This window comes from Oryctolagus cuniculus, chromosome 9 (genome assembly GCF_051225735.1).
Source record: "Oryctolagus cuniculus isolate XC-2025 breed Fujian yellow rabbit chromosome 9, ASM5122573v1, whole genome shotgun sequence".
In the NCBI taxonomy this organism is placed as follows: Eukaryota; Metazoa; Chordata; class Mammalia; order Lagomorpha; family Leporidae; genus Oryctolagus; species Oryctolagus cuniculus.
In genome coordinates, this window is record NC_142875.1 from 13,700,360 (window position 1) to 13,718,002 (window position 17,643).

General features: G+C 42.3%; 1 protein-coding gene across 42 annotated transcripts in view; it reads left to right on the forward strand.

The window, feature by feature from the left end:
• Window positions 1–17,643, forward strand: part of DOCK9 (dedicator of cytokinesis 9) — a 322,918-nt gene that overhangs the window by 210,059 nt on the left and 95,216 nt on the right. For all 42 annotated transcript variants that reach the window (XR_016212729.1, XR_016212731.1, XR_016212730.1 and 39 more), the window contains exons 16-24: window positions 9,755–9,834; window positions 9,919–10,106; window positions 10,250–10,315; window positions 12,409–12,501; window positions 13,702–13,825; window positions 14,197–14,318; window positions 15,712–15,798; window positions 16,138–16,227; window positions 17,313–17,428. Coding sequence is in view for 33 of the 42 variants with exons in the window: in XM_070048669.2 (XP_069904770.2) it covers window positions 9,755–9,834; window positions 9,919–10,106; window positions 10,250–10,315; window positions 12,409–12,501; window positions 13,702–13,825; window positions 14,197–14,318; window positions 15,712–15,798; window positions 16,138–16,227; window positions 17,313–17,428 (966 nt within the window). In the remaining 9 variants the exon portion in view is untranslated. The remainder of the gene's footprint in view (window positions 1–9,754; window positions 9,835–9,918; window positions 10,107–10,249; window positions 10,316–12,408; window positions 12,502–13,701; window positions 13,826–14,196; window positions 14,319–15,711; window positions 15,799–16,137; window positions 16,228–17,312; window positions 17,429–17,643) is intronic.

A 17,643-nucleotide genomic window follows, 5' to 3' on the forward strand; every position in this document is an offset into this window, starting at 1 on the left:
TATATAAAGTCATACTAAAAGTGAACCATAATGAAGAAAGAGATGGGAGAGGGAGAGGCAGGTGGGATGGGAGCTGGGGGCGGGGGTAGTTAGGGGGAAAGAACCACTGTATTCCTAAAGTTGTATCTATGAAAAAAAGGCATTCATTAAATAAAAACTAAAAAAAAAAAAAAAAAAAAAGAAAGACTATCCAAGAACCAGGAATTAACTGTTGTATGCTACAGGGGTACCTTTTAGTCTTAACTTTGTTATTTGAAAAATACATATCAAAATAACAATTTTACCAGTGTTCCTAGGTCTCAAGAATGGCTGTTCAACTTTCTTTAACTTCACTTTTACCTTTTTCTTACTTGTTTTTCTGGTAATAGTAGAAGAGAAGTGGATTATAGAAATAGGCTCCATAAATTCAAAAAACCTAGAAATGTGTTGTATATTTATTTATTTTTAAATTATTTTTTATTTGAGAGGCAGAGTTACAGAGAGAGGGAGAGAAGGGTCTTCCATCTACAGGTTTACTCCCCAAATGGCCATCAGTGTTGTAGTGGGGCCGATCAAATGCCAGGAGCTTCTTCCTGAGACCCACAGGTCTCCCACGTGGGTGCAGGGTCCCAAGCACTTAGGCCATCTTCTGCTGCTTTCCCAGGCCATAGCAGAGAGCTGGATCAGAAGAGGAGCAGCCAGAACATGAACAAGTGCCCACAGGGGTTGCCAGTGCTGCAGGTGGAGGCTCAGCCTACTGTGCCACAGCGCCGGCTCTGAGATGTATGGTCAATACAAATCTCATGTCTATAGACAGCCTTAGCCTTCAGAATGACAGAATCCTTTACCAAGAACTTTAGAAAGGTAGAAAGGGTGCAAAGTTTTAGGTGGAGCTAGGAGACTCGTAATGACAGTGATGAGGAACTCTCAAGGTCTCTCTCAATTGTGTGTTTCTGCAGTTTTTGACTGGATTGATGTTTTCCACGTTTGGAACGTTAATGAGGAATGTGACCTCAGTGTGGCTATCAGTAAACTAATATTCTCCCCTGTGCCAGTCCAGCAAAGCAGTGGACATTCCCACTGGGCTGATTATGGATGAACCTTTCCCCAGCTCACTTAGGTAGTTAGAGAAGGGGTAGGTGAAGGATGAGGCCTGCTGTGCTGGCCTTGCGGGGTTCCTGTACCACAAGTTGCTGGTCATTGTCTGCCAGTTGTGTACCCTGGTAGGGGCAAAGGAGGTGGTCAGAAAGTGCAACTGGATCCCAGTGGTTCTGTTACCATAGAGATTCAGCCATTTGTGAATATAACACTTGTTTAGTACAGAAATTTTGAGAAATACAAAAGAATAAAAGGAAGACAAATGACTTCTAGTTTTATCTTTCATAGAGGACCATGCTGAACTTTTAGGGGGTGTTTTCTTTGTTTTTGCTTTTTGAGTTACTGTTTGAAAGAGAGGGAGAGCGAGAAAGAGAGAGAGCATGTTCTTAGCCACTGGCTCACAAATGCCTACAAAGCCCAGGGCTATGCCAGGCCAAAATCAGGATCCAGGAACTCCTTCCAAGGTCTCTCATGAGGGTGCAGGACCCACGTCTGCTTTCTCCCAGGTACTTTAGCAGGAAGCTGGGTCAGAATGCAGAGTAGCCAAAACTCAAACCAGGTACTCCAGTTGAAGATGTAGTCTTCACAGGTGGCAGCTTAGCCAGGTGCATAACAACATCTGTCCTAGTGGGTATTTTCTTTACATCTTTTTCAGTTCTGTGCAGTTCTGGTTATACTAGATATGTACTGTTTATTGGCTTGTGTAGTATTGTGAGTATTAACTCTTCTCCCAGTTTTGGACATGTATAGTGTTTCTGAATCTTTAGAATTACAAATATGAGGACACCTCAGAAAATTGGTGGAAAAATAGTCAAGAGATAAGTGCATTTTGGCACAAACATTTTTGAAATCCTTTACATAGTTTTTTTGTGGTACGCATTTTCCATGAATTTTTCAACAACTCCATATATGCATGGCTTTTGCAAATCTTTTTTTGGCACCAAAATAAGTGTATCTTTTAATTCTACTATCCATGAACTTTTTTAAATTACCTTTGTGTAACCCACAGTAAGCATCTTTAAAAAACCTTATTATAGGGTGTAGAGTATTATCATACACACAGGTACTATAGTGCCAGAAAGTAATTACTATCATTTTAAAATCTGAGTTCCAGAAACTTTCAGTCTTCCTTTATAGTTAATTCTTTTGAAAATGTAGTCACATTTAGTTAAATTGATTACCATTTTTTCTCTCAGTAGACTGCCATGCAATTCTTAATAATCATGATGTGCTCATTAGGAAAATGGATACTATATTGTTAAGGGAAGAAAATATATCTGTGTGACATCTTTTTTCAAAGAAAGTATTTTATCTATTTCTTTCTATATACAAATGAAGAAATGGACAGGCCTAAACATAGTCATACATGATATACAACAAGATACTAGTTACGGTTATCTCCAAACAATGGGTCTCTGGGTGAATTTTCATTTTTCACTTTATAGCGTTTCATCACTTTTACATGAGCTTTTTAAAAAAGCTAATATTTGCTTTTATATTCGAACTCCAAAAAAGTAAAGATTTTTACACGTGATGGAAGTTGGAACCCTGTCTCAGAAGTTACCTTCTATGCGGGTTAACTTGAGACTTCCTCATAGTGACCGTTCTTCAGGGTAACTCCAGCTCACTGTCCTGTCCTCTTCAGTGGAGGTTGCTAGTTGGGACTTCAGGTCACCAGTGCAAGCGACCTGAGCAGAAAGCCAGGCCCAGAGAGCACCGGCCTTCGTTGGTGCAGAGCATGTAGGGAGCCCAAGTGTGGGTTCTGTCCTGCACGCCATGCCTCATGCTCGTGCTCCCAATGGCCAGGAGAGACCCTGAAGCCCCCAAATAGGAATCTGATGGGAAGAGCAAACAGAAACAGCAGCGTTCGTAGAGCCCTGTCTTCGGTAAGAACCCACAGTGGCCCTGGTGTCCGTACCCTCTCCTTACAGCAGAGCCAGGGACGTGCAGGTCCCTTTCTCAGTTTTTTCTAAACCTTAACATTGCTTTCTCTCTCTCTCTCTTTCTCTCTTTCTTATCTCATGTCAGGGATCTGGCAAAGCTATTGTTTCTGCTCCCATGATTTTTTTTTTCAAAATGTCAATAATGGATGAGGCAGATTTCTGAAGCTGTTTCATTCTTTACAAAATAGCTGCCAAAGCTCATTAGCCACATTCCCCCTTTTTCTTGCGATAATTACCCAGGGATATGTTCCAAGAGTTCATAAGAAAACAGTTCTGTCAGATAGATGGTATTACTGACATACATGTTCCAAGAAATATTTTTGTAAGAAGAGAGACTTGATATTTTACATTTGACTTGCTCATGGTTTGGGGTCTTTTCTAACTTAGGCAGGAAATGAGGGTGTAAAGACAAAGTATACAAATGGAGAAATTACTTTAAAATGGAAACCTTTTTATCCTACTGCATTGGATAGTTTAATTTATAATACTACTTGGATTTTTGCATATAGTACTTAATGCATCTGTGTTTATTTGCAGTTTTATTTTCTTTGCATCCAAGTATTACATTCTTTGCCCCATTTCATTCTGGTTATGCTGAACCCAAGTCATGGGGACTACATGACTTTTCTGTAAACCCATGGTGGACCCTCATTCCACCAAGCTTTTCTGTCTGCCCACCTGTGTTCCCTATCTGCCCCTTCAAGCAATGCATAGATCACAGGTACTTACTGCATATACATTGCCCACTTTTGTCTCTCTGGGGAGGTTGTACTCATCCTTCAAAGCCCAATCTATAGCTCACTGACATGCTGGGGAACCTGGGGCAGGTCGCTTGACTTTGCTGCCTGAGTCTCTCCTCCTCCTCCTCCTCCTCCTCCTCCTCCTCCACTTCCTCCTCCTTCACTTCCTCCCCTCCTCCTCCTCCCCCCACACCACCCCCATCACATACACGCACACAGAGTTCCCATCTGCTGGTTTACTCCCCAAATGCCCATAATGGAGCCAGAGCCAGGAGCCAGGAACTTAATCCAGATCTCACAGGTGGTTGGCAGGGTGCCTGATTACTCGAACCCTTGAATCGTTGCTGCCCTTCAGGGTCAGCATCAGCAGGAGACTGCAGTCAGGAGCTGGAGGCAGCTCACGGACCCAGGCGTTCTAGAGGGATACGGGCTTCCCAAGTGGTGTCTTAACCACTAGGCCAAATGCCCTTTGCTCTCCTCTTCTAATTTTAGGGGAAGATCATTATAGCCCCTGCCTCCTAGAACTGTGGTGGGGAATAAGTGACAAGGCATGTTAGCGTGATTTCTCCCACCACCAACTTTGGTCCCATTCCTGTTCCTTCCCAGTAGAGCTAGATGCTCTGCCTTCTGGTGGAGATTTGTACATTCTCTCTGAAAGTGTCATTATATGTCATCAATAGTTGACAATGACTACTAAGGCTTTTTTTTTTTTTTTTTTGAGGACAAAAGTCATAGTTTGTAATGTGCTAAGTGTGGTGCACAAAAGCACATCCTAAGCACTTTAGAAATCCTGAATTTTCCCGTAAATAAAAGTTACATGATTTTTGCTTAAACAAAAAAAAAATCTCAATTTTTTTCAATCATATTTAAGTGTCTTTTTTAATGTGACACCAAAGCTTTTAGGGAATAAATTCTTGTACAAAATGAACCACAGAGCCAGGTATGCCTATTTTGCCAGTCACTCATTTTAATGGTCCTGCCAGTACAGGAAGTGGGGAAGGAGGCCCGAGCTGCAGAAACACTTCGGGAAGAACGCCGTCTCTGTGGGGGTGGGGCGACACCATTCCCCTTCTGCTGTGGGAATAGTTGAGGTACCGGGAACACCTGGGCAATGGGCAGAGAAACACTTTTCCTTTTCCTGAGAGGAGAGTTTGAGCTCATTGCTGCATTCACACACAGACAGGAGCCTGCCCACGTGGCAGACGTCCTACATGTATTCCTATCCATTTGTGTTGCTCACTTATTTAATTGACACAATTTCAAGATGGGTTTCCATGTTCAAGTGCTACTCTATAAGCTTTGCATAGAATACAGGTGTATAGAGAGTACTATAGGTATATATGGAATGCAGGTTTGGTTTTAGCACTAGAAACAACCATGAATCCCAGTTACGAGAGAATTTGCTGTGTAACCAAATCACCACCCCTGCTGCCTCCACTGCCACCAGCAGCACCACTTTGGAAATGCATATAAAAAAAAAGTAGAGTTTTTTGTTGTATGTGAAATTTTGATGTCCAGTAAGCTACTTCAACAAAAACTTTAAGCCCAAATTTTTTAAAAAATTTATTTTCATTTTATTGAGGGGCAGAATGAGAAACCTCCCATCTGCTGGTTCACTCCCCAAATGCCCACACGGCCAGGGTAGGGTAAGGTTGAAGCTAGGAGCCTTGAAGTCAGTCCAGGTCTCCCACATGGGTGGCTTCAGTCATCCTCTGATACCTCCCAGGGTGCACATTAGCAGGACGCTGGGTCAGACAGGGTAGCCAGGACTCACACCCATGCACTCTGATATGGACTGTCATCATCCCAAGGGATGACTTTAACTGCTGTGCCAACCATCTGCCCCCAAAGCCATAAGTATTTGAATTAAAGTTTAAGATTATTTTAAAAAACTTAGGGGTCACTTTTTGGCCTAATGGTTAAAATGTTAGTTTTAGCGGATGGCCCTGTGGCATAGCAGGTAAAGATGCTGGTTCACTCCATAAATGGACACAATAGCCAGAGCTGGGCTGATCTTAAGTCAAGAGCCAGGAGGTTCTTTCAGGTCTCCCATGTGGGTGCAGGGACCCAAGGACTCGGGCCATCTCCCACTGCTTTCCTAGGCCATAGCAGAGAGCTGGATCAAAAGTGGAGCAGCTGGGACTCAAACCAGCACCCATAGGGCATGCTGAAACAGCAGCAAGAGGGAGGGAGGTAAAGATGCAGTTTCAGCATGCCCTATGGATGCTGGTTTGAGTCCCAGCTGCTCCACTTTTGATCCAGCTCTCTGCTATGGCCTAGGAAAGCAGTGGGAGATGGCCCGAGTCCTTGGGTCCCTGCACCCACATGGGAGACCTGAAAGAACCTCTCTCTCTCTCTCTCTCTCTCTCTCTCTCTCTGCCTTTGCTTCTCTGAACACTGCCTTTCAAATAAATAAATAAATCTTAAAAAAAAAAAAAAAAAAAGATATAACCTTTAGAATTCCCACATCCTACATTGAACCTGAGTTCAATTTCTGGCTCTTGCTGCTGATTCCAGCTTCTTACTAATGCAGACCCTGGAAGGCAATGGTAATGGCTCAAGTAGCTGGGTCCCTGCCACCCACGTGGGAGACACAGATTGAGTTTCTGGCTCTTGCCTTCATTCTCCTGCCCTGCTGAAACCCATGTCCCCAACCCCTGCCATTATGGGCATTTGGGTAGTAAACTAATGGGTGATAGTGCTCATTTGCAATCTCTCTCTCTCTGTCTTAATCTCATCAAATTAATATTTAAAAAAAAAATAATCACACAAAGCTCATAAAGCCCGTGTTCTGTGTGGTATGGAGGCAGGCTCACTTCTTTGCTTGGAAGTGAGTGGACACAGTGCCTCTGTGGAAGCAACTAAAAGTAAAAGCTGTCAGCAGAGGGAGGGAACAGAATAAGAAATAAGTGTCATCAGGCACAGAAATACCCAATACATTAGAGAGATTTCTGGTGAAAATTGTGCAAGTAAAACTTGTTGCAAAGAAGTCTGCCTCCTTCCAAAATGTGTAAGTGCATGGAGTCACAGTGACTTAAAAATGACGAAGAAGATGCCTCTTCATTCACAGGTGTAAATAACTAGGAAGGGCTGAAGTGCATTTCTTTTTGTACTTATAATTAGAAGCATTGTGTGTAATGAATAGAACAGATCTAACTCAAAGAAACATATACAACTTCATAGGTGCCTCAAGATTTTGTATAATGAAATGGTTCGTGGACCGTTGCAGTGTTAAGTTGCTCAGAGGCAGAAACGCTCAGTGTTTCTCAAGGAAGCACATACCTGTGCAAACCCCCCTGGGCCTGAGGGTCAGTGCTCTGCAGAGCTGTGTGTCCAGCTGCGGGGGGCTGTGACACTGACTGTTGTCACGGACTGCTCAGCTCTTTGAAGACTGCCAGACACTCGGAGAAAATGGCTGTTGGCTTAGCAGGAGTCGCTCCTCCTGCTAAGAAGCAAGGGATCTTGGGTGTGTGAAACATCTCTCAGAATGGGCACAGAGGCCAGGTGAAGTTAGTGCTGGGCTGTACCTGCTTATCCCTTGCCAGAATCTTTTTATCTGAAGGCGGAATATGTGAACAATCGTTGACTTGTCTTTGCAACCATTCCATCTCGGGATTTCAAAGAACTGCCTTTTAAACTCAGGAGTAGACAGAAGACAGGGGAAGAGAGAAGGACTCTGAGGGGCAGAGATTCTGCAACTTGGAGCGAGAATGGGCTAGATGGAGCTGCTCGACGTAATCTGTAGTCATAAGGAAGCAGGAATGTAGAATTTTTACGGAGATCTTATGTCAGATGAGGACTATTCCAAGATATGCTGAGAAGTTACATGTGAGACTACTCAATAGATAACAGTAATATTTGAGAAATCTTAAAAGCATGAAGTAGGAACCTTTCAAAATGCAGGCAAAACCAAATGCGGAATATATTGGCCACTGAGCCTTGATGTTTCTTGGCACTGTTCAAGGAGAAATTATTAAACAGGTGGCGCATGAAGACTCATGTGGTGGCATTCTGTTTTCTAGGAATAATCGAGTCATATTGAGCGAGTCATCTAACCGCACTTCTGCTCTTTTAAATTGGGTTGCTATGCTGGTGGAGTTTAAGAAAAAAAAAAAAAACACCTGTGACAGAATCTGTTTAATATCATAATACCCTGTGAAAAACTAGAAAAGTGTTACACATGAGTGTGAAGTTGTTCAGCCCCTGGGAGTCTCCAGATGCTACCAAGTGTGATTCATGGGTCAGTGTCAGGATGGAAGTGGGCCTCTATAGGCTTGAGAAGGAACCTGTGCTTGGTGCTATTCTGTGTGATTTGCATGAGAATATAACATGCTGATTAAATGTCTTCATGATGTAAGTCAGGAATATCTATTTCATTAGATGTTAGAATCTGAATTTAGGAGAATTCTGGTCAACTAGAAGTGACTCAAGCATAAGATGAAATTTCACCAAGACAAAAATTAAGATCCTACTTTGCATTCTGAAAACATAATCATATAAATAGGGGATAGAGAGATGTAGTGTGTTAGTTAGATGTAGTGTGCATGTGAGAAAAAGATTGAGAGGTATTAGGTGATTGTGATTTAACGTGGGTCTCTAGAGTGATGTGAATATTCTAAAGTAACAGCATTTGAGCCGTAATAGTGGACAGGTAATAGTACTGAAAACTAGACAGCTTCTCCTCCCCGAGCTGGTCAGACCACACTGGGCCTGACCTAACGCAGTTCTGAGTCCAGTGATTTAAGTGTACATCCTTCTGGCATAAAAATGGCACTGGAGGAAGGTGCAGAGGTGCTGAGAAAATGGAGGATTTTTGGCTATGTGGTAGCTGTGTATACATGATTGAAACATTGAATCTAGGGCATTCAAGGAGGTGGATTTCACTGTCTTACTAGGAGGAGTATTCTGGTGTGAAAACAGCTTTCTCCAAAGTTCCCTTGATGCTAAGAGGGGTTAAAGCAGTAGCCATGCTTGTCAGGAATGTGAGTGGAGATTCTATACTAGACTGAGTCTGACCCAGGACAAACAGCACTGGGGGTTTCATCGGGTTTCCGTTCTCCACCCAGCAGTTTGCCACACACAAGAGACTAAGATGACGTTTGAGTTCTGAGTATTGATGATCCTAATCGAGTCAGGTGATTTTGGTGAGGCTGGACTGGTTCAGAATGCTTTAACCGCTTTGCTGGTACAGTGGTCTTTCCTTATCTCCAGTTTTGCTTTCTGCAATTTCAGTTACCTGTAGTGGACCAGTGCCTGAAATATTAAGTGGAAAAATTCCGGAAATAAACAATTGACACGTTTTAAATTGCACATTCTTCTGAGTAGCATGATGGGATCTCGCACTGTCTAGCTCTGTCTTTGTGGGACGTGAGTCATCCCTTTGCCCAGTGTGTCCAGCCGTATGAGCATCTCACCTGTCAGACACTCGGCAGCCATCGCCATTACCAGAGTGCTTGTGTTCAAGTAACCATTATTTTGTTTAATAATAGCACCAAAGTGCAAGAGTAGTGATGGTGACACTTTTATTACAGTATATTGTTAAATTAGTCTACTTTATTATTAGCTATAATTGTAGGTATGTGTATATAGTAAAAAGCATAGTTTTACTATCTGCAATTCCAGGAATCCACTGTGGGTCTTGGAAGAGGTTCCCATGGATAATGGGGAGTACTGTATTCTTTCTAGACCTGTGCCAAACAACCCAGTGACCAATAGCCTTGTGGGTCAGTTGAGCACTTGAAGTACAGAAGTGTAAAATACACATCTGGGTTTTTTAAAGACTTACACATTATTATTCTGATTATACACCAAAATGATAATATATTCAGTCTATTGGGTTAAATAAAATATAATGTTAAAACTAATTGTGCCTGTTTAGTTCACGTGGTTACTCGTGGCTTGCATTCTATATATCTTGGAAATGCTGCTCCAGGATTTAGAGATTAAGGTTCACCCCACTTATAAATGTTTGGTTTTCTCTTCTTTTGTTTGTAGACCTGAGAAGATGGCTAAACTTCCAGTGATTTTAGGCAATCTAGACATTACCATTGATAATGTTTCCTCAGACTTTCCTAGTAAGTGCAAATTCTGTATAATAAAGAGACAGGACTTTTGTTTGGTTGTTCCTTCAGTTTGGACTGTTTGGAATATCTTTTCAGATTATGTTAACTCATCCTACATTCCCATGAAGCAATTTGAAGCCTGCGCTAAAGTTCCAATCACATTTGAAGTGGAGGAGTTTGTCCCCTGCATCCCGAAACACACTCAGCCTTACACTGTCTACAACAATCACCTTTACGTTTATCCCAAGTACTTGAAATTCGACAGTCAAAAGACTTTTGCCAAGGTAAGTGTGAACGTTGAGGTTTCATTCCTGATGTCAAATCCTTCCTTAGGGTTTGGCTTCCCATGTTCTTTCATAAACATGTACATATTCAGACTTGTTGTTGCTTTTTTCTTACTCTTCTGTTTCTTTAAATATTACTGCAGGCCAGAAATATTGCTATTTGCATTGAATTCAAAGAATCAGATGAGGAAGATTCTCTACCCCTAAAGGTTTGTTTTCATTTTGTTTTGATATCCAGTTGCATATTCTGATTTTTCCATTTTAAGAAAACACCTGCTTGATATTGTGTGACTGAAGCAATTTGGCACATTTTAATTGACACAAACCAAACATAACATATTGTTATAACCAACCTATCACCACATATGCTGAACTTTACAGAATATATAATAACTAATTATTGCTCCTGGGCGACTGTTTTGTTTTTTTTCAGGGATGAAAGTTTCTTATACATATCCAATTCATTAATCACTTATTTTGCACAAACCATGAGCCAAGATTGTGTGGGTCCTAAGAATTTTGATGTGATTAATATTGGTGTTAGAAATAATAAAAGAAGATCAACAGATGATAAATGCTTATTGTAGTACAATAAGAATGATAGTAGTGGATTATAAATAAGTTTATTGAATGCTACTCATACCCCAGGCATTGCAGTTATGTTTGTAATGTTTTTGGTTCTCAAAAATAGTCCTTGAGTTGGGTACAGTTAAATCTTTACTTTTCGTGTAAAAAGATTGATACATAGAATTTAAATCATGGGGCCGGCGCTGTGGCGTAGTGGGTAAAGCTGTCACCTGCAGTGCCAGCATCCCATATGGGCGCCAGTTCAAGTCCTGGCTGCTTTACTTCTGATCCAGCTCTCTGCTGTTGCCTGGGAAAGAAGTAGGGGATGGCCCAAGTCCTTGGGCCCCTGTACCCGCGTGGGAGACCCAGAAGAAGCTCCTGGCTCCTGACTTTGGATTGGTGCAGCTCCGGCCGTTGTGGCCATCTGGGGAATGAACCCGTGGATGGAAGACCTCTCTTTCTCTACCTCTCCTTCTCTCTCTGTGTAACTCTGACTGACTTTCTTTCTTTCTTTCTTTTCTTTTCTTTTTTTTTTTTTTTTTTTTTTGACAGGTAGAGTTATAGACAGTAGAGAGAGAGACAGAGAGAAAAAGGTCTTCCTTCCATTGGTTCACTCCCCAAATGGCCGCCACGGCCGACGTTGCTCCGATCAGGAGCCAGGTGCTTCTTCCTGGTCTCCCATGCGGGTGCAGTGGCCCACGCACTTGGGCCATCCTCCACTGCCTTTCTGGGCCAGAGCAGAGAGCTAGACTGGAAGAGGAGCAACCAGGACTAGAACCTGGTGCCCATATAGAATGCTGGCGCCGCAGGCGGAGGATTAACCAAGTGAGCCACGGCGCTGGCCCCAGTGTAACTCTGACTTTCAAGTAAACAAAGAAAATCTTAAAAGAAATTAAATCATGTAGAGTCATACATTAGTGAGATTCCAGCCAGATAGTTTGACTTCAGAGCCCAATTTCTTTGCTGTAAGTGTGTGAAAATAAGTTCCCAAGAAGGGGAGGAGACAGAAATACAAAAGTGAATATAATTCATGGTATAGTGGGAAAGACAGTCATGGCACATGGAAGACACTGAAATAGCTTTTGGATAAGCATAGAAAAATGCTGGAGGACACAGGGGAAGGAGTTAATGATTTGTTGAAGGATCCACAAAAACTTTTTGGTGCACACAGAAGTAAATTTCATTCAGAGAGAGCAAGCAGTTAGATGAGCAAGGTGTTGTACAGAGTCAGGACATGGAGTAGGGAAGGGCAGCAGACAAGCAGGCCTGGGGGTAAGCTGCCATCCGTCGTCCTTCCTTCCTTCTTTCCTTCCTCCCTCCCTCCCTCCCTCACCTCCCCTCGCCTCTCCTTTTTTTTTTTTTTTTTAAAGATATATTTATTTTTTTGAGAGGCGGAGTTACAGACAGAGAGAGAGGGGAAAACAGAGGTCTTCCATCTTCTGGTTCACTTTCCAAATGGCCGGAGCTGCGCTGATCTGAAGCCAGGAGCCAGGAGGTTCCTCTGAGACTCCCATGCAGGGGCAGGGGCCCAAGCACTTACACCATCTTCCACTGCTCTCCCAGGACATTAACAGGGAGCCGGCTAGGAAGTGGAGGAGCCAGGACTCAAACTGGCATGACCAATGGGATGCCAGTACCACAGGCAGAGGCTTAACCTACTACGCTGCAGCACCGGCCCCAAAACACTGCTTTCTTTACAATACAGCTGAGTTTGCCTTTGTTAACTTTATTTTAGTGCATTTATGGAAGACCTGGTGGACCAGTGTTCACAAGAAGCGCCTTTGCTGCAGTTTTACACCATCAACAAAACCCAGAATTTTATGATGAGGTAAGTGGTGTTTTATTGGAAAGATGCAATTTGACCAGTTTTATGCGCAAATCCCAATTATTTGCTTGGTAAAAGCAAAAATCAAGAGAAGCTACATAGTAGACTGAAATCATAGTGATTGAGCTGAATGTTAAAGGCATTTGTTTACATACCTCTTTTCTAATTATAAAAGTAACACATCCATTGTTAAAAAATAAAATCTCGGAAAATGCAGATAATACAGAAAAAGATGTGACTGTTATTACCATAATTAGTAATCTAGCTCTCTCTTTCAAATATATTTATTAAGTTATTTATTTGAATGGCAAAGTTATGGAGAGAGATCTTCCATCCACTGGTTCACTCCCCAAATGGCCACAACAACTGGGGTTGTGCCAAGTTGAAGCCAGGAGTCTGGAATTCCATCAGGGTCTCCCATGTGGATCGCAGGGACCCAAGTTGGGCAACTGCTCAGCCCTCTTCTGCTGCTTTCGCAGGCACATGAGCAGGGAGCTGGATCGGAAGTAGAGCAGCCAGGATTTGAGCTAGCACCCTATGGAATGCTGACGAACCTGCTGCACCACAGCCCCAGCCTTGTTTTCTTCCTGATTTATGTTGTTGTTATTTATGTATAGTTGTTGGATCTCAGAATCTTACTTTTTTGTCATTGAGTCTGCTTACATAGAGTTAGTAGTTCATTGAAAGTACTATATGAATCTTACCTTGATTTTTAAAAAGATTTATTTGAAAGGCAGAGTGACAGAGAGAGAGAGAGGGATCTTCTATGCATTGGTTCACTCCCCCAAATGCCCACTACAGCCAGGGCTGGAGCGGGCCAAACCCAGGAGCTAGGAACTCCATTTGGGTCTCCCACGTGGGCGTCAGGCACCCAAGTACTTGGGTCCTCATCCACTACCTTCCCAGACACATTGACAGGAAGCTGGATTAGAAGCTGGAACTCAAAGCAGCACTGTGATAAGGGCATCTCAAGCCATGGCTTAAACTGCTACACCGTAGTACCTGCCCCTCAGTCCTACTTTGAAATTCTCCACCCTGGCATTTCACTCCTTTGCTGTGTTAAGGGAACGTCGTAGTTACTATCATGTGTTTTCCAATTCTTTCTGGAATATTGTGTATTATGTGACACATGTGTCTGCTTTCACCAGGACTATTTGAGGTTTTGGAATATTAGCAAGAGTATTATTTTTTCTTTTTCTGCAGATTAAAATAGAGTTGCCCACGCAGCTGCATGAAAAGCACCACTTACTGTTCACCTTCTTCCACGTCAGCTGCGATAACTCGAGTAAAGGAAGCACAAAGAAAAAGGATGTTGTTGAAACACAAGGTTTGGAATGTCATTGCTTCTTGATTTTGAAAAATAATGTACATATTAAGTTCTTAAATTGCACTTTGTTTCTGTTGTATTTTGATTTTGAATTTGCATGCTTTTGTAGAGGAATTTTTAGATGAGGTTTGTAGGTAGCGTGCCTGGATTGCATAAGTAAGTTTTTATCAGGGAGAATTTTAGAATTCCAATCCCCAACAGGCTGAAGTACATTGTGGACAGTGTTCTACAAATTGTATTTAGGACCTTTGTGATGTCTTACTCTGATTGATGCTAATAGTTCTGAAAGCTCAAGACAGTTTTATATTGCCTTTCTTTCGTAAGTTTTCAAAAATTTACAATGAGTTTTTGTTTTATTTTGTTTTCAACAGTTGGATATTCCTGGCTTCCTCTCCTGAAAGATGGAAGGGTGGTGACCAACGAGCAGCACATCCCTGTCTCAGCTAACCTTCCGTCTGGCTACCTTGGCTACCAGGAGCTCGGAATGGGCAGGGTATAGGATTTTTACATTGTTTTATCCCAGATCCTTCAGAAAACATTATTGAATGTCTAAAACAAAAATAACACAACAAAAGTACACAGTATGTTTGCCTGTCCCAACATTAAAGTTATCAAGTAACTTTAGGCCCTTAGAAGTCAGTGCTGGTAACAATTATTACATTGTCAGAAATATGTAGGTATTTTGTAAGTCCTGAACTAGCAGTGCCTCAACAGGGAAATAGAGATACGGAGATACTGGATCAGTAAGTCTGTCTCCACAGTTTAGCTCTACTCGAATAAAGATGAATTCTTAGTAACATGCAAATGATTAGGAATTTTCTTCCAGCTTAATATAAGTCTAGCAAGCAAATCTCTCACCTACATGGCAGCACATTCCAAAACTTTTCTGATTTGTAAAGGCCTGAATTTTCTGACTTTTCGGTAATATTTTTAACCACCTTAAATTTTTTAGGCTTCAATTTTATAACATCTAGATAAGGACTGTTTTTTTTTTTTTTTTTTTCAAGAATCAAGTAACTCTTTTTAAAATATTTATTTGTTTATATGAAAAGCAGAGATACAGAAATAGAAGGAGAGAGAGAGACAGAGATCTTCCATCTGTAGGTTCAAACCCCAAATGCTTGCAACAGCCAGGTGGACCAGGCCAAAGCCAGAAGCCAGGAAGTTCTTCTGGGTCTCCCATGTGGTCACAGGGGCCTAAGTACTTGGGCCATCTTCTGCTTTCCCAGGCACGTTAGCAGGGAGCTGGATCAGAAGTGGAGCAGCTGGGCTTGAACCAGCACCCATATGGGATGCCGGCACTACAGGTGGAAGCTTAGACTTCTATGCCACAGTGCCAGCCCCGGGTCTGTTCTCTTAATGTTTCTTTGTATTTTAATATTGCCAAATATGGAATCATGTTGTAGATAGTTAAAATATTCCAAAAGAAGGAAAATTCATAAAACTTTCAGTTATAATTCTTAGTTTAAAAATGAAAAAACAAATGGAAGTTTCAGAAGTTAAAACAACACAGATGATCAGCCCCTGGCTTGTGCCAGGTGTGCTTTGTGTGGTACCTTCTACCATCACTTACAGAATCCTCAATGCAAGTCTGGGTAAGATACTAGTGAAACAAGATTTTCCCATCTCAAGTGGAGAGTAACTCACATAGCTGCAACTAAACATAGAAGATAACCCAGAAAACCCAGTTTAAAAAAACGGTGTACTTAGAGGGAAGAAAGTGGGTAGAAATGAGTTCTGGCTGCCTTCCTGTGGTGGACCACAATAGACCGAGTTATCGCAGCTCTTTGGGCCTTCACCCCTAGTTAGTACCCTCAGTGAAGGTTGTGTTGGAAAGCAAAAATAGCTAATCTGTTGGCACTTTTTCCCCTCCATATTTTTTTCAGCATTATGGTCCAGAAATTAAATGGGTAGATGGAGCCAAGCCGCTGTTGAAAGTTTCTACTCATCTGGTTTCTACAGTGTACACTCAGGTACGTGCTGTCCCATTGAAACTGGCAGTGGCTGCTCTGGGTTTGCACTTTCTTTTACAGAGAAAACCCTGATATGTTATGTGAATATACCTTGATGTATAAGGTTTTTTTTTTTTTTTTGAAGAAAGAAAATGCATATATTGTACTCATATGTACTGATATGAATGGCTAGTCTGAGTGACATTTTTCAACAATTTTCCTGTTTTGTTGGGCAATTTTTATGTTGTCATTTTTATGTGACTAGTTTTATAGTCTTAAAAAATATGAATGCTGCAAGGAGTAAATATTCCTATTTCCACGGCATGTGTACTAATAGACTTTTTTCTTTTCTGCCCCTAGGATCAGCATTTACACAATTTTTTCCAGTACTGTCAGAAAACTGAATCTGGAGCCCAAGCCTTAGGGAATGAACTTGTAAAATACCTTAAGGTATCAGATGTCATGCGTAGTAGCCCCTTTGTAATGAATTTGGAGTAGGTTGGATTTTCTGTTTAGTGACCAGTGTTTTTACATCCTTGGGAATCTCTGTAAGGATGCTCCTACCTGGACTACCGCATATTGACACTTTCTTTGTGCAGGGGTTGGGGAGGTTCCTGGGGTTGCTGAGCATTGACAAGGAGGTGGGGTTTGTCTGGGAGATTTCATCTACCTCATGATTGTTGGTGGCAGCATTTTTTTTTTTTAAAGATTTTATTTATTTGAGAGGTAGAGTTACAGACAGTGAGGGAGAGACAGAGAGAAAGGTCTTCCATCTGCTGGTTCACTCCCCAAATGGCTGCAAAGGCTAGAGCTTGGCCAATCTGAAACCAGGATCCAGGAGCTTCTTCTGGGTCTCCCACAAGGGTGCAGAGGTCCAAGCGCTTGGGCCATCCTCCACTGCTTTCGCAGGCTATAGCAGAACTGGATTGGAAGAGGAGCAGCTGAGACTAGAACTGGTGTCCATATGGGTTGCCAGCAGCGCAGGTGGGGGATTAATTTACTGTGCCACAGCGCCAGCCCTGGGGGCAGCATTTTTTTAGAATAGCTGAAAGGGCATTCTAGACTGGGGACAAAATCAGAGATGTGAGGAATGGATCAAAGGGATGTTTGGTTTCAGCAAGGAAAATGAGAGAGAGATGTGTGTGTATCTATATATTCCACATTGTAGGGTCTCTCCAGCTGCTTTCCTGAGTCTGAGTCACATGTGCCTCTGGCTGCCCTTTCCTGCTTCCCTCTTCCAATTTTAAGCTCCTTTTTGATTAGGTTGAGCTCACCCAGTTTGTTCCTATCTTAATGCCAGCTGATTAGCAACCTTAATTCTCCCCTGCTGTGTAACATAGTCAGGAGTTCAAGGATTAGAACACACACATCTTGGGGGCAGACATGGTTACTGGGCGGATGCCTTCTGCCCCACCACAGTTCCCCATTCATTGCAGAGGGAGTTCTTGTATGCATCTTCGAAACAGACCAGAAATTACATTGGCTGGGTTTGCTTTTAAAAAGATAACATGAACCTTGCCATTCCATGTGTGCAGAGTCTACACGCGATGGAAGGCCACGTGATGATCGCCTTCTTGCCCACCATCCTAAACCAGCTCTTCCGCGTCCTCACCAGGGCCACCCAGGAGGAAGTGGCAGTCAACGTGACGCGGTAAGGGAGGTGGCTGGATGGAAGCTCTTCTTTTCCAGTCCTCAGCTGGAACACAGTCTATGCCTATCCGGGATGCTAGTATGTGCTGAGCATTGTGCTTACAAAAAGTCTCTCGATCCCATATGTAGGGACCCCATTAATTCCTCGTCTCCTTGTTTCCTAAGTGCCCATAGCATCACCATTGTTCTGCTGCTGTGATAATAATGAAATGTTTC